General features: G+C 42.1%; 1 protein-coding gene across 2 annotated transcripts in view; it reads right to left on the bottom strand.

The window, feature by feature from the left end:
* Window positions 1-5,931: 5,931 nt before the first annotated feature.
* Window positions 5,932-16,195, bottom strand: part of LOC132839002 (B-cell receptor CD22-like) — a 29,551-nt gene continuing 19,287 nt past the window's right edge. The window contains exons 1-13 of one of the 2 annotated variants that reach the window (XM_060859726.1): window positions 13,703-14,004; window positions 13,336-13,575; window positions 12,068-12,400; window positions 11,755-11,979; window positions 9,621-9,968; window positions 9,329-9,541; window positions 8,429-8,764; window positions 8,131-8,349; window positions 7,757-8,026; window positions 7,496-7,583; window positions 7,344-7,398; window positions 7,048-7,262; window positions 5,932-6,918 (exon numbers count right to left, since the gene is read on the bottom strand). In XM_060859726.1, coding sequence (XP_060715709.1) covers window positions 6,837-6,918; window positions 7,048-7,262; window positions 7,344-7,398; window positions 7,496-7,583; window positions 7,757-8,026; window positions 8,131-8,349; window positions 8,429-8,764; window positions 9,329-9,541; window positions 9,621-9,968; window positions 11,755-11,979; window positions 12,068-12,400; window positions 13,336-13,393 — 2,442 coding nt within the window. In that variant the 5' untranslated portion in view covers window positions 13,394-13,575; window positions 13,703-14,004 and the 3' untranslated portion in view covers window positions 5,932-6,836. Of the gene's footprint in view, window positions 6,919-7,047; window positions 7,263-7,343; window positions 7,399-7,495; window positions 7,584-7,756; window positions 8,027-8,130; window positions 8,350-8,428; window positions 8,765-9,328; window positions 9,542-9,620; window positions 9,969-11,754; window positions 11,980-12,067; window positions 12,401-13,335; window positions 13,576-13,702; window positions 14,005-16,195 lie in introns of those variants that run through there. The other variant, XM_060859727.1, reaches the window with a different exon arrangement.

Raw genomic sequence — 16,195 nt, forward strand, 5'->3', positions numbered from 1 at the left:
GGGAATGAAATTCGAATTACAAATCAGACAGGACTTGACGAGAAACCATAAAAAGTAAAATATGACCACGTTCTGGTATAAAAATTAAATATACTTATTATACCCTGTAACCGCATTGTAAGGAAATGTACAAACATACTATTCTCATCCCTTTTCCTGCAGTGAAGGTATGTTCACACACTGGCAGTACCTTGGGTGGTACTGCCACACTGTGGTGATGCTGGGTGGTAATGCTCTTGAAACTGTGCTAGGAGAATCAACAAACCTCCTTGCAACAGCAGATATGGACATGCCATCCTGGTGAAGCTGGACTACTTTTACCTCTTCATTGGTTACTGCCTCATGTTACAAATTGTGACAAGGAACATAAAACACAAAACTCAGTCAAATCAGTCAGGAAGGATAAGGAGAGGGCAATTGTATGTGGCCACCACTTGCAAAACCATTTACGACATTTGGCCTTATCCAGATCAGTTTGCTTTTTTTTTTATACAACTGGGCAATTGAGATATAAAGGCCTTGCTCAAGGGCCCAGCAGTGGACATTTGGTAGACCTGGGATTCAAACTCATGATCTTCCAATCAGTGGCCAATACTTTAACCACTAGTCTAACACATCCCACATGGAACCACTTAATGTGAACATGTAATCGTCGCAGTCTAACTCCATCACCCAACAGCTAAACACCATACTCTACATACTATACCTAGTTTAGAACCCTGGTAAGTTAGGATGTCGAGGAATATTCTGGAGACAGACGAAATGCAAACTGAACTCTCATCTTGCGTTTATTCAGTTCATGATCTCGGCACACTTTCAAAAACTTTCAACAAAAGTCAAAACAGTTCAACAGAAACATTCACAGTTTTCTATCCATGCTCAGCTGATTCTCCCCATTGTGGGAGAGTAATCCGCCATGACCAACTGCACCCCTTGGCTGTGGGCCACCTCAATTTAAAAAATTTGAGAAACCAACGAGTGATCAGAAAGTTGACATACTTTCTGCCATGAAGCCATTTGAGTGGGGTAAGATGATGGCCAGAAACACTGTCTTTTTTCTTCGTTTCACTTGCCCAACACATCAGATTGCAGAACAAAAGGGAGAAAAATGTCAGTTGAATTTAACAGCGTGCCAACGAGTATAAACTTTTGATAATAGCCCCAGGAACTACCTGACACCTTATTTGTCTTGAATGTTGATGATCAATTTGGAGATGCCCTCATATGTTTTTAAGGCTGTTGGCAATCATTAGACAGCATGATTAGGGGATTAGGATTAGGTTAGGGACAACCTGGAAGAAAATGTGATACAGTAAATTGGTGTAATCCAAACAGCGTGGAAAATGCAATTTTTACAAGGGAATCTGTGAGGCCTCTTAGGTTAAGTCCAGTGTCAAATTAAAGTGAGCTGCACCTAACAAACTGACACACTATTGACACACCAAAACAGACCAACCCCTTGGCTTTAAGCACCAAAACTACCAGACTGCTCACATTGAGTATAGCCTTTAGCTTCATCTGAACCACGTTTTTCTGTGGTCAAACCACCAATATGAGCAGCTGCGCACAACCACACCCCCAACCACACCCCCTATACTCCTCCTCCTTGACCTTTCAGCAGCGTTTGATACGGTCAACTATAAGACTCTCTTAGCCACCCTCAGGAGTCTTGGGATTTGCGGATCACCTTGGGAATGGTTCGCTTCCTACCTGGAAGGACGCTCATATCAGGTAACATGGAGGGGAGTGACATCTGCTCCACGCAGACTCTCCACTGGCGTCCCACAAGGCTCAGTACTTGGTCCTCTTCTTTTCTCCCTGTATACTCACTCTCTTGGTGAAGTTATTTCCTCACATGGGTTCTCTTACCACTGCTATGCTGATGATACACAACTTATCTTCTCTTTCCCACCCGCAGATGCCACAGCTTCTGACCGGATCTCTGCATGTCTGGCAGAAATTTCATCATGGATGACTGCTCATCAGTTAAAGCTTAATCCTAGCAAAACTGAGCTGCTCTTCATCCCAGGTGATTCATCCCTCACTCGCTCATGTCGGTTTCTTCTCTACAACATTAGAAGGATTCGACCATTTCTGTCCACACAGGCTGCTCAGGTACTTGTTCAGTCTCTTGTCATTTCTAGACTGGATTACTGCAATGCACTGCTGGCAGGTCTACCTATGAACGCAATCCCTCCTCTGCAAATGATCCAAAATGCAGCTGCCCGGCTTGTTTTCAACCTGCCAAAGTTCTCTCATACCACCCCGCTGCTGCGATCCCCACACTGGCTTCCGGTAGCTGCACGCATCAGATTCAAAACACTGATGCTGGCCTACAAAGCCAAAAATGGACCAGCTCCGTCTTACCTCAAAGCCCTCATAACTCCTCGCACTGCACCCCGCACCCTCCGATCTACCAGCACTGCTCGACTGGTTCCACCATCTCTCAGGGTAAGAGGCAAGTATACTACAAGACTCTTCTCTGTACTGGCACCAAGGTGGTGGAACGAACTTCCCCTAGAGGTCCGGACAGCTGAGTCACTGGAAATTTTCAAGCGGTGGTTGAAGACCTACTTATTCAGGAAACACTTCAACTAGCACTTCTTTCATTATCTTTTGCATTTAAAAAAAAAAAAAAATAACACACCTTTGACACTTTCATTGTAACTTTGAACAAATGTTTTAAACTCATGGTATCTTAAGTATGTAACTTAGTGAGCCAGCATTAATGTATTCAATGTTAGAGATTTAAGCACTTATGTACGTCGCTCTGGATAAGGGCGTCTGCCAAATGCTGTAAATGTAAAAATGTAAAAATGTCTATAGGCATCTTGGTGTGGTGCTTTATGAGATGCAATTGATCTGCTAGAGGCAAAAACATATCAGAAAATTTCCCTTGCGAGCTGCCATCATATGCTCTCTGGGACAGTGTGATGTGGTCTCTAAAATAAACCTGCATTTGGGACTTGCCCCTGGTCCCAGCTCCTATCTCTCTGGAACCACCATCATTAGTGCCACATGGGCCTCTCTCCCTGGTTTCAGGAGACTGAGTTGGTATGTTTAGAGTGTATATACTGCAGTGTATGTAGAGTGCATAGTCTCTATCCATTCACCTGACCTAATAGTCGACTTTTCTGACTCTTTGTGTGACATTAAAGGGTTCTTGCCACTTTCCAAGTCATTTAGAGCTTGTGATAGGTAGTAAAACAAGTACTTCTTTTATCCAATGCAAATTCCCATAGCCAAGTACCTATCATACAGCTGGGATTGACAATCTAGTGCCTGAATGTACCGAATTTCATTTCTGCTGGTAGAAGATCCATTCTCTCAATTTTCTTAACGACATCTGGAATGGTGCATGGCTGTGTCCGTACAAGAATTTGAAATGGGAAAACTCCATGTAGGTTTGCAGAACCTCTGGTACTACAAATAACAATACATGCATCATCGTGAATTTGATTAAACTGTTCAACCTGCCAGTCCGTCAGTGTATGGTAAATGCCAGGGCAAATAAATTTAATAGCCAAGTTTCCAGTAGCTCTTTGGTACTAACTGTTGGGTTGTCTCTTCTTTAGGGCCTGAGTCACTTTATACAACCTCTTCCCCTCTCCTCAAAAAGTAAATGTGGGACAGCGGAACATTAGGCTGTATTGGACAACCATGCTTTCGAGGAAAGTCCCAAGGGGAATCCCTAACAATAAAGGAAAACCACCACACCAAAAAAAAACCCTGATAAGGATTTGTTGATGGCACCTGCCTTCCCAGTCAACCCTAAGCACATGCCACACCATATCTTGTGTTTATTGCAGAACCCATCCACAAATATTTCCCACTATTGCTTAAAGGCCTGACCAAGTCATTGTCACAACCAGGAAGGAGACAGACCGTACGCAGGATAGCTTCAAATGAATGGGGTTTAATAAATAATAAGACATAAAACAGGGACACAGACGAAAACTAAACAAAACAATGGACGATGAAATGAAGCCGTTACACAAACATGACAATGATGGTACACATGACGATGATTCCGCACTGCCATCGGGAACGCGGCATAATTAAATAGACATGATAATGACAACGGGAAACAGGTGTGTGGAGACTGGAGGAGCAGACGAAGGCGGGACAGACACGTGACGAGGAACATAAACAAAGGCAAATGACCAAAAGTCCAGGCTGAGTCCTGACAGTACCCCCCCTCGAGGCGCAGCTCCCGAAGTGCCAATCCCGTCTTAACGACAGTCCCGACCAGGTCCAGGAGGGGGTGAAGCACATGGCGAGGCAAAAAGGGGGGAGCAAGGCTCAAGGCGAGGCAGGCGGGTCCACAGCCGAGCAGAATGGCCGAGCGACATCCACAGCCGAGCAGAAGGGCAGAAGGGCCGAGCGACATTCACAGCCGAGCAGAAGGGCCAAGCGACGTCCACAGCCGAGCAGAAGGGCCGAGCGACGTCCACAGCCGAGCAGAAGGGCCGAGCGACGTCCACAGCCGAGCAGAAGGGCAGAAGGGCCGAGCGACATCCACAGCCGAGCAGAAGGGCCGAGCGACGTCCACAGCCGAGCAGAAGGGCCGAGCGACGTCCACAGCCGAGCAGAAGGGCCGAGCGACGTCCACAGCCGAGCAGAAGGGCCGAGCGACGTCCACAGCCGAGCAGAAGTGCCGAGCGACGTCCACAGCCGAGCAGAAGGGCCGAGCGACGTCCACAGCCGAGCAGAAGGGCCGAGCGACGTCCACAGCCGAGCTGAAGGGCCGAGCGAAGTGAGGAAGTGAGGGCCAAGGAAGTGAGGCGACGTCCTCCTTGGACGGAACCGGAAGTGGAGCCGCGTCCCTCACCGGAAAAGATGCGGGACGATGCCGCAGGGCACCAAAAAATAAAAAGGGGCAAAACCGGGATGGTGACATCATCCGCAGATGAAGTGAGGTGGCGTCCTCCTCGGACAGAACTGGAGGTGGAGCGGCATCACTCACCGGATAAAAATGCGACGCGATGTCATCAACAAAAGAAAACAGGTCCAGAAGAGAAGAAAAAAAAGCCGGTCCGAGCTAGAAGCTATCCTGCTGGGTCTTAGTTTGGGCGGAATCATTCTGTCACAACCGGGAAGGAAGGAGACAGAACCGTATGCAGGATAGCTTCAACTGAGTGGGGTTTAATAAATAATAAGACATGCAAGAGGAACACAGACGAAAACTAAACGAAATAAAGGCGTTACACGAACATGACAATGACGGTTCACACGATGACGATCGGCAACGTGGCACGATTAAATAGACATGATAATGACAACGGGAAACAGGTGTGTGGAGACGGGAGGAGCAGACGAAGGCGGGGCAGACACGTGACGAGGAACATAAACAAAGGCACATGGCCAAAAGTCCGGGCTGAGTCCTCACAGTCATCCTAAGAATGAGTGGATTTGTGAAGCAAGGACACAACACTACCTCTATGCTTTTTCCCCCTCAGAATTTAATCCTGTCTGACACATGTGGATATTTGTGAACAGCCTTGTGCACAAACTTCACCATCACCAACTTTGCATTTTCCAATTCCCCACATTGAATCTTTGGTGGCAGGTGGTCTGGATACACCCCAAATATCAGGCGCTGGTTACACCAAGGCCGATACGTACTCCCTTGTATACTAACTGACATGTTGTATGTTCCTGCTCTGGTGAGCACAAGATGTTCTCCCTGTGGAGAACAGCATGGTGAGACATTAGAGCGACAGAGAAAATAAAGCAAGGTGGGAACCGTAGCCCCAGCACCACAGATCCCTGTTCCTCAGAAGAGTTCTTTAACTGCATACAGATGGCAGCGGCGCTCCTCAGGTGTCTGACCTGACTGTCATCTACTGAAAAATGTAGCGACATGCGACAGCTATTTACAGCCAATATTATGTACAAAAAATAAAAATGGACAGATGAGTTCACAAAGAGTTTCATTAAATTTAAATGTTTATTGAGGGAGTTAATCAGCTGTCATTGGATTACAAATGAATGTGAAGTAAAAAGCTTTTCTGTTTTTCCTCTATCTTGGTTTAAGTTCTTGTTCTACAGATACAGTGCATAGAGATAAGTGGAAAATAAAAGCCCTTGTGTCATAGACATCATATGTGAAGGACTAAAACTCAGTTAAATGGAAATGAATAAAGTTAAAGAAATAGACTATTTGGCTAGTGGCACTTCAAGCTTTGGACCAATAGAGGGCACTAGTGATTCTAATTATTCATTCTATTCTGACAGTTTTTTAAAATACAGAAACGATAACACAATAGAACAAATAGAACAAAATGAGCTACAGCAGAAACTATAGAATCAGCACCTTCTGACCAATCAGAATCGAGAAAGCAGTGTACTGGGATAAGTCATCAAACCATAAACAAACCCTTAATAATGACCCTAATAATAATCTATATGGAATATAACTGGACAGTATACATGCCCACACACAGTGTTGTGTGTGTTTAAGTGCCTTCATTAGTGACACGACAGCCTTTAAAACCACTGGTGAAATTAAGAGTCATCTAAATGATAAATAAAGTCTCAACAAAATAAAAGTCTTATATTTATCACAAAAAAACAGATAAAGAAAGAGTATATAAAGAACTACAAACAGAAAACACCAAATTCTTTAGCATTAAAATATGATGGGACAAATATAAGGAAAAGCGTAGACAAAAAAAAAATTCTTTCTCAACCCGCATACACAATTTTTTAAGGTAAAACAGTATACAAGCACTACAATACACTACTATAGCATCAATACTGCTACTGATGAAATGCCAAAGCTGCCCCTCTTCTCTTAATCAGTTTAGATACAGAACAGTATGATCACATCTCTCTCAACTTTTGCTTTGTCTGGGGATTTTCTGGACCTTGCTGTAGATCTGAGACGTATCATCATCCTCTTCATCTGCCACAAGCCTGTAGAACAAAAGGAGGTCATTTACAAATAAGGTATAGTATTAAATTTATAATCAGTCACTAAATGGACTTAATGATGTTGACTGAGCAGCACAGTTACTGTTGTTATAATGATAATGATTTGCTCACTGGATAGTAGCAGTTCTCCTGCTAACGTTCACTTCAGCGTACTGAACATCCTCTTCCTCTGTGCTGTGTGCAGGAAGTCTCGGGGACAGAGACCCTTCCTGTGTGTGGGAGCTTTTAATAACAACACTGGCGTAGTGAACGTCATCCTGTTCGTCTGAGACTCTTCTGCTACGGTTTGAGGCTGAGATATTTTCATACACTGATGCAGACTGAGGCTGAAAACAAACACAGTATTAAGTTTAATTCTGAACATGTCACATGATCAAACAGTCCCTCCTCCTTTCAACCGCACTCACCTGTCCACTCTCACCAGTGCTGCTGTGGCCATTAGCTGAGCTCCGCTTCCTCTTCCTGAGAAACGACAAGCATGTGTTCAAGCCAATTGTACATAATAATTTAAATGTAAATTATGTTTCAAAAACATTCAGTATGTTCACGTTTTACATACCATATCCACAGAGCTCCTGGGATGAGTGTTAATGCCAAGAAGACAAACAGTCCCAACATGGTGAATGTTAACACATTGTTCTTAGGCCCTTAATAAAAAAAAACATAAATAAAATTTATACTTTATACAGCTACACAAATGTTTTACATTTACATCATTTGGAAAATGCCCTTATCCAGAGCGATGTAAAAAAGTGTGTAAATCCCTATACAGTAATTGGATACATTAACTCTGGTTGAGTAGGTTTTATGCTGCACTTACTGAACACATCCAGGTGTGTTGGTGTAGAGTTGTGGTGTCCCAGCTGGTTGTGAGCAGTGCAGTAGTACAGTCCTCTGTGCTGGGAGCTGATGTTACTGATGCTGTAATTCTGGCCTGTTATCAGCAGTGTGTCTGCAGCTGAACTCTGTTTAAACCAGGAGTAGGTGAGAACAGGAGGGTTTGCATCACTGCTACAGCTCAGAGTCACTGAATCCCCCTCAACTGTCACTCCAGAGGAAAGAACCACTGCTGTGGTGTTTTTAGGGGAATCTGAACAGAAATAAAACACCTGAATCAGCTGCTGTGTGTTCAGGATCAGTGTTTGATAGAGATGTAGATGGACTCTGAATGAGGAGAGTAAAATCCACACTCACACACTGGAGGAGAGAGGAGACTGTCATGGCCTTCAACAGCACAGCTGTAACTGACCGCACCACCGACTGCAGCTACAGAGCAGGAGGCAGATTTACACTCAGACACACGCTGTCCGTTCTTGTACCAGATGTAAGTGGGTTTGTTAGACAGACTGCAGGTGGTGATGCAGCTCAGATCGATTTGTCCGCTACCCGAGTCTGATACTGTAACCTTCAGATCTGCAAATATTAAATTAGATTGTAATTACTTTTATCTGTAAAACTATAGATAAATAAATGTATAATAGTGTGACATTACCTGTGACAGACAGAGAGACTCCAGGTTCTCCGGTGTATTTTACTGTAGGATCATCAGTGTAGAATCTGAACCTGTATGTTTGAGCGTCTCTCTCTCTCAGGTTAGTGATTCTCAGACTACAGTCATTCTGGGAGCTCTGTGTGTACTGCACTCGGCCCTGATACTCTTCATCCTCTCTCACATCCTCCAGGTCTTTAATGAACCACATCATTTCTGTGACCTTGTATTTATTAGGGAAGATGTAATAACTGTGTATGTCCACTGATGAGCCAATCAGAGAACAGATAGTCTGGGTGGAGTAAATCACACTCCAGCAGCTCTTCTCATCTAAATTGCCTGAAACACACAAAATACAATAGACTTAAAAAATAATTTATATGTGAGTTTATTGCCATCTATTAGGTTTGAGCCAAGTGTAAATAATAAAAAATAAGTTTGGATCTTTTACTCTGTTTAGAAACATAATTTTCTTGAGATCAGAATAAAAGAAAAAGACACTTAAAAAAAAGGTTTTTGTGAATTGGAGCATGTTGTTGAATCAGGCCAAAATGCCATGAGCACACCTGCTTTTCACATCCTCAAATTTGTTCCAAAATCTAGCAGAGTAAAGTGTAAACCTGGCAACCCTACATGCATTGTGTTTTATCATGATACACACTCTGAGAAAGAGCAATTAGCATACGAACAATTACGGTTATGATTTCTATTTAGATTTAACATTTATAGTTACCATTTAAAGTTAGTTTTAAGATTGATGTCACTTTTAAGAAGAGTTACTATATGTTTAATGTGTACATAACATTAAGATTTAAAATTTACTCTAAAACTTAAAACTATTATTTGATGTGTTGCTCTTTACATACAATGACAGAGTGAGTGAAGTTTAAAGTGAGTTCTTACAGACAGCAGGAGAGCGAAGTTCCTCATGTCCTCTTACAGCACAGGAGAAGCTGCCTGCATCCTCACTGCTGACATTCAGTTCATTTCTGTCCTGGTCAGTAACACGCTGTCCGTTCTTGTACCAGATGTAAGTGGGTTTGTTAGACAGAGTGCAGGTGGTGATGCAGCTCAGCTTCTTCTTCTTGTACCAGTCTGATACTGTAACCTTCAGATCTGCAAATATTAAATTAGATTGTAATTACTTTTATCTGTAAAAATGTAGATAAATAAATGTATAATAGTGTGACATTACCTGTGACAGACAGAGAGACTCCAGGTTCTCCGGTGTATTTTCCTTTAGGATCATCAGTGTAGAATCTGAACCTGTATGTTTGAGCGTCTCTCTCTCTCAGGTTAGTGATTCTCAGACTACAGTCATTCTGGGAGCTCTGTGTGTACTGCACTCGGCCCTGATACTCTTCATCCTCTCTCACATCCTCAGGCCCAACATTAACCTGCTCTTTAATGAACCACACTGATTTTATCACTGTGTGACCTGCAGGATATTTATAAGAGCAGGAAAGATCAACTGATGTGTTTTTCAGAGCACACACATGTTCAGCAGTGTAAGTCACACCCCAACACTGTTTACCCAGTACACCTGAAACACACAGAGACGTACACACAGGAAGGAAGAAGTCAGAACTGCAAATTTTATATCTTTATAAACATTTAGTTTATTCTGTGTGTCAATGAAAATGAAGTAAATACTGTGAGACAGAATTGTGAAATGAAGCGATGTGTTTAAACTACAGTTGAACAGCACCAATGATTTATTGTAGGATTCTGAGAGCACCATCAGAATAAAGAACACTGTTCCAGGGACAAAGAATCAGGAATCCTGATTATATGGTCATAGGAGCCATAAAACCACAAACTGTCACTCACTGACACTGTGGAACCAGTTAATTACTGCTGGTTTGTGGTCATCTAACTTCAGCTGTCCTGTGAACAACTAGGAGAGTGTGAGAGCAACTCTGACCAAGGGAAGACCCTCTCAGCACAAGGAAATCTTTAACAAACCTACTGATTCATGTCACTGGTCAAGAACAGATAGAACCCAAGAGATAGAACCCAAGACTCCTCACCCTTTGTTCGTTCCCACAGGCACACAAAGTTCCCCATGCTCTCACCACTATTCATACAATCCACAGAACTCCTGTTTAAACAAACACATCAGAACTCTCTACAGTCTAAAGGCAGATGTTCAATTGGAAGCCTGCAAGGTCATTTGTTCTGGCCCTTCAAGTGCATTTTAAAGTGCATTTAAGTCTCAGTTAAATGAGTTAAATGAGTGTGATATGACTCTCTGATTTACCCATTTGAATGTAGAAAAAAGATCAGAAAGAAGATCACGCAGACTCTGAGATCAAGACTCCACATCAACACAAGTTCACACAAAGACTCAGACTCCAGGCTTTTGCACTGCCAAGAACCACATCATCATTCTTCAAGCACTTTCACTTCATTCACCTCCTGACTGGTCTCCTGAAACGCTACTGAAAAGTCGTCCAGACCACCGACGAATAAAATCGTCTGAAAATCCACCAGTCAAAGGAACTAATGAGGGATTTCCTCGTCCAAACACACCACACAAACACAAGTACAGGACCTCTAGATTCTCTGTGAACTGGTGCTCTTAAACACAAGGTTTAAAGCCCTACTAAAGAACTAAAAGAAGCTTAAACTGATATGATGGTTTGTTCAGTTCATGGTGTGAGATCTAACATACGTTACTAGAAACGTGAATTCATTTCTAACATTTATTTCATTCCCATCTCTGTTCTAAATCCTTCTGTGTTGACCTTTGTGTGTGTTTATGTGTTAGTTTAGTTCTGTGTATTAGAATAGTGTAATAAAGTCTCATCAGTGTTTAAATGAAAGTGTCTTGTGTTTCATGAATTTACTGTGTTAAGCTGTCGATCCTGTTACTGTACTATTAACACAGTGTTTTCACTACATGTAGGATTTTATCACCGGTGACCACGGAGGCAACATCACATGCAGAATTAATAAATAAACTACATTCATCTTATCGCTGTATGAATAGTGAATCAGCTGTGGAAGTGTTAAGTTTGTAATATTTCTCGCTCTGAGCCGATCAGACAGTTTCCCATCACATGTACTGGTGGAGAATGAGGGCAGTTCAAGTGCAAATTCCCCATCATTATTAACTGAAATATTATTTAATTATTTGTTATCTCATTAACTAAAGTCCTAAATGATACACACCATCACATCACTGATTATTAAACATTAAAAAATAATAAAATTAAGTCCCCTTTATCAGAAACAATGCTATGAACAAATGATGATGTTTTAATGACAGTAATATGAGCTACTGGTTTCAGTTGGATGCTGAAGGACAGATTTACTCTGACACTTACACACTGGAGGAGAGCGGTGTTCACTCCCATACACCTGACAGGAGTAGCTGCCTTCATCATATTGACTGGTGGAGTAAAGTACAGTGGAGGCGTTATCTGAGTATTTGATATGATGTTCATTCCTGTACCACGTGGAAAGGCGTGTGTCGAGTCTGCAGGTGGAGCTACAGGTCACTTTCACTTCTCTCTGTCCTACAGTGTTAGGATCCACCTTCACCTGCAAGTCTACACACAATTATGGACCAAATCACTGTAAATACATACTACATATTACACAATAAAGTGTGTGTGTGTGTGTGTGTGTGTGTGTTACCTGTAACATTCAGTTGAACTCCAGATGAAGCTGATATCCAGTCACTGCTCTGTGTTTTAAATCTAAAGTTATAAACTCCAGAGTCACTCACTCTCACATTACTCACTGTCAGACTACAGTCAGACCCCCAGGTGTTTACAGACACACGTCCTGAATATTCTGGATCTTTTCTCAGGTCTTGTGGTTCTCCTTCAGAGCTCTGGACTCGATACCACTGTCTCTCTGTGACTCTGGAGTGATCAGGTGTAAATGTACAGGGGATTTTTACTGTAGATCCAATAACAACACAGAGACTCTGAGAGGAGAAAGTTACACTGTGCTGAGCCTGAACTCCTGGAACACACACGCACACATACACAGACACACACAGACAGACACACACACAGACGCACACACAGCACAAACAGACGCACACACGCACGAACAGACACAGACACACACACACACAGACACACACATGCACAGACAGACACGCACGCACAGAAACACGCACGCACAGACACACACAGACACAAAAGCACGCACAGACACACGCACATATAAACACACACACACACGCACATACAAAGACACACGCACGCACACAAAGACATACACACGCACACACAGACACACGCACACACACACACACACACACAGACACACGCACACACAGACAGAAGCACGCAGAGACACACACATGCACGCACACACACACACACACACACACACATACACGCACAGACACACAGACACCAGAAGCACAAAGTAAAATAAGTTAAGAACATAAAGTAATAACTCTTGCACTGACCAGCAAGACAGTAAACACAGTGTTAACTGCTGCTGTTGCTGTTCTCAGTCACACACAGCGAGATGAGGACGTGTGAAAACGACAAAAAAATAAACATTGGTGTGAAAACGCCCATGAACTTCATTCTGGTTTTCAGAATTTACTTTAGTATTTTTAGAAAAAGAAAGCTGCAGGACATTAATATATAATTTATCATATTAATAACAATGTAATATTTGATTATTTTAAAAGAATAATTATTCAATAATCCTTTTATGTTTCAAAAGAATTTGTAATAATTAATGTTCTTTCTTGCTCCATAACTCTTGTCTTTTACTCTCCAACATCCTACAAATTTTCTTGTCTGCACCCAAATCGTGTCAGATTTATAAAACACTTCCAAACACACAGACATGTGGAGAGATTTTTCTGAACTGTTGCAGTAGAGACACAACAGCACAGTAAAACAGTAGAGAGCTGAAATATATGAAAAGTTTACCTGTCAGTAACATGAGGATTGTTGTTACTGTAATATTTCTCAACATTCTATAAAACATGGTGACATCAGCCTTCAGACAGACGACACTCGAAGATCCACCACGTGTAGAATTTACACCAAAATTATCCTTATAAATATAAAATAAATCTCTTACTCTTCTAGTGAATATTAACGGTCTTAATCAGCCTGTTCCTCTTTCACTCGTACTGCACTCGTAAGCAGTTATGAGCTTCTTTATGACTACAGAAGTAAAGACACGGAAGTTGAGAAGCGCATTGTGTCATCACACCTCTCTAATTTAGATTAGTCTCTTCCTTTACTGTATATCAGAACAGACATACAAGTGTAATGAACGTGTCTTTCTTACACTGGTGCTCTTTATTTTGTGCTAAAAAAACACATCTCTATAACTTAAGTATTTATTATCGACAGAGACGCCATACTGTTCTTCTTCTTAGATCCAGGAAACTATTCAGGAATTACAGGAATAGTGAACATGTGCTTTTGGGAAAGATCGGAATTACGGTTGGAATATAATGGGAACCACCTACAACACACTAGCAACTAACTACGTTAGCATAGCAACAAGCAACACCATAAAAAGCAATTGAAATTTAGCAACCAACCAGCCACATGCTAGCAAAACACAGGGATTACCATAGCAACCCCCTAGCAACACCACAGCAAACACCTGGATAGCATAGCAACCTGCTAGCAACACCACAGATCCATCCTTCCCTTCCCTTGTTGAGACAATAAGGGAGACGGTTTGTCCCATATTTCTCCTACACATTGTTTCATACACACCAAGTCTTCTTAGTGTTGACAATAACACAATGGTGAATGGTGAGTGTTATGGGGCAGAGAATGGTGGGATACGTGTTGTGTGAGTTTGTACGTCAGCGTCATCACTGAATAGAACTCAAACTGTACACTTTACCTCAGAGCACACAGGAGGTGATTAAATGTAGGTAAAAACTAAATCCTCACATATCCTCCTCAGGGGAAGTCTGAGGTAAAAGTTACTGAGGGATTTCACACTGTTCTTTTTCTACATCTGATTGAATAATTACAGTTTCATTAATAATCATAAAAAGGCATCAAATTATTTACTCAATTCAAGTCAAGAAGCTTTTATTGTCATTTCAACCATATACAGTACTGTGCAAAAGTTTTAGGCAGGTGTGAAAAAATGCTGTAAACAAAGAATGCTGTCAGAAATATAAATAATGAGTGTTTATTTCTGTCAATTTACAAAATGCAAAGTGAGTAAACAAAAGAAAAATCTAAATCAAATCAATATTTGGTGGGTTTTTTGCCTTCAAACCAGCATGAAGTGATGGCACGGCCCCCACAGAGCCCTGATCTCAACATCATCGAGTGTGTCTGGGATTACATGAAGAGACAGAAGGATGTGAGAAAGCCGACATCCACAGAAGATCTGTGGTTAGTTCTCCAAGATGTTGGAACAACCTACCAGCCGAGTTCCTTCAAAAACTGTGTGCAAGTGTACAGAGAAGAATTGCTGCTGTTTTGAAGGCAAAGTGTGGTCACACCAAATATTGATTAGATTTAGATTTCTCTTTTGTTCATTCACTGCATTTTGTTCATTTATGAAAATAAATGTTTAACACTTCCATTTTTGAAAGCATTCTTTGTTTACAGCATTTTTTCATACCTGCCTAAAACTTTTGCACAGTACTGTATAGCTGTTGCAGTACACAGTGAAATGAGACAACGTTTCTCCAGGATCATGGTGCTACATAAAAACAAAGACAGAGCTAAAGACTTAGTAAGTAAGTCCTAGCCACATAAAGTGCAACTGTGAAACCTGGTGCAAACAGTGCAGGACAAAAGACAAACAAGACAGTGCAGGACAAATATTACAAGACAATACAAAAAAAGACAATACACAAAAGATATAGTAAAGGATTGTACAAAACAGCAAATGACTGAAATGTGAGACAGCATGTGCAAAGAGCAAAAAGTGTGCAAAAACAGCATGTAAACAGGATGATGGATGTATATTGGAAGTGTGTATATGGTGTAGGTCTGTGCAGTTGATGTGCGTGTGTGTTGTGCTCAGTAGAGTTCAGTTCAGTTATTAAGGAGTCTGATGGCTTGTAGAAAGAAACTGTAACACTGTTGGGTCGTGAGGGCGTGAATGCTTCGGTTCCTTTTTCCAGACGGCAGGAGGGTGAAGAGTGTGTGTGAGGGGTGTGTGGTGTCATCCACAATGCTGTTGGCTTTGCGGAAGCAGCGTGTGGTGTAAATGTCCATGATAGAGGGAAAAGAGACTCCTATATTCTTCTCAGCTGTCCTCACTATCCGCTGCAGGGTCTTGCAATCTGAGATGGTGCAGTTCCCAAACCAGACAGTGATGCAGCTGCTCAAAATGCTCTCAATGGTCCCTCTGTAAAAAGTAGTCAGGATGGGGGGAGGGAGATGTGCCTTTCTCAGACTTGGTAAGAAGTAGAGACGCTTCTGTGTTTTCTTGGTGATGGAGCTGGTGTTGAGTGACCAGGTGAAGTTCTCCGCTAGATGAACACCAAGAAATTTGGTCCTCCGGACGATCTCTATAGATGATCCGTCGATGTTCAGTGGAGAGTGGTCGCTCTGTGCTCTCCTGAAGTCAACAACCATCTCTAGTTTTATCAACATTCAGAGAAAGGTTGTTGGCTCTACACCAGGCAGTTAGCTGTTGCACCACCTCTCTGTATGCTGACTCATCGTTCTTGCTGATGAGACCCACCACGGTCGTGTCATCGGCAAACTTGATAAGTGAGACGAAAAACAATCTGGGCAAGGAAAGAGGAAGTAAAGGAAACAGAAACATTATAAAAAACGAGGATAGCAACAC

This window comes from Tachysurus vachellii, chromosome 23 (assembly GCF_030014155.1).
Source record: "Tachysurus vachellii isolate PV-2020 chromosome 23, HZAU_Pvac_v1, whole genome shotgun sequence".
Lineage (NCBI taxonomy): Eukaryota > Metazoa > Chordata > Actinopteri > Siluriformes > Bagridae > Tachysurus > Tachysurus vachellii.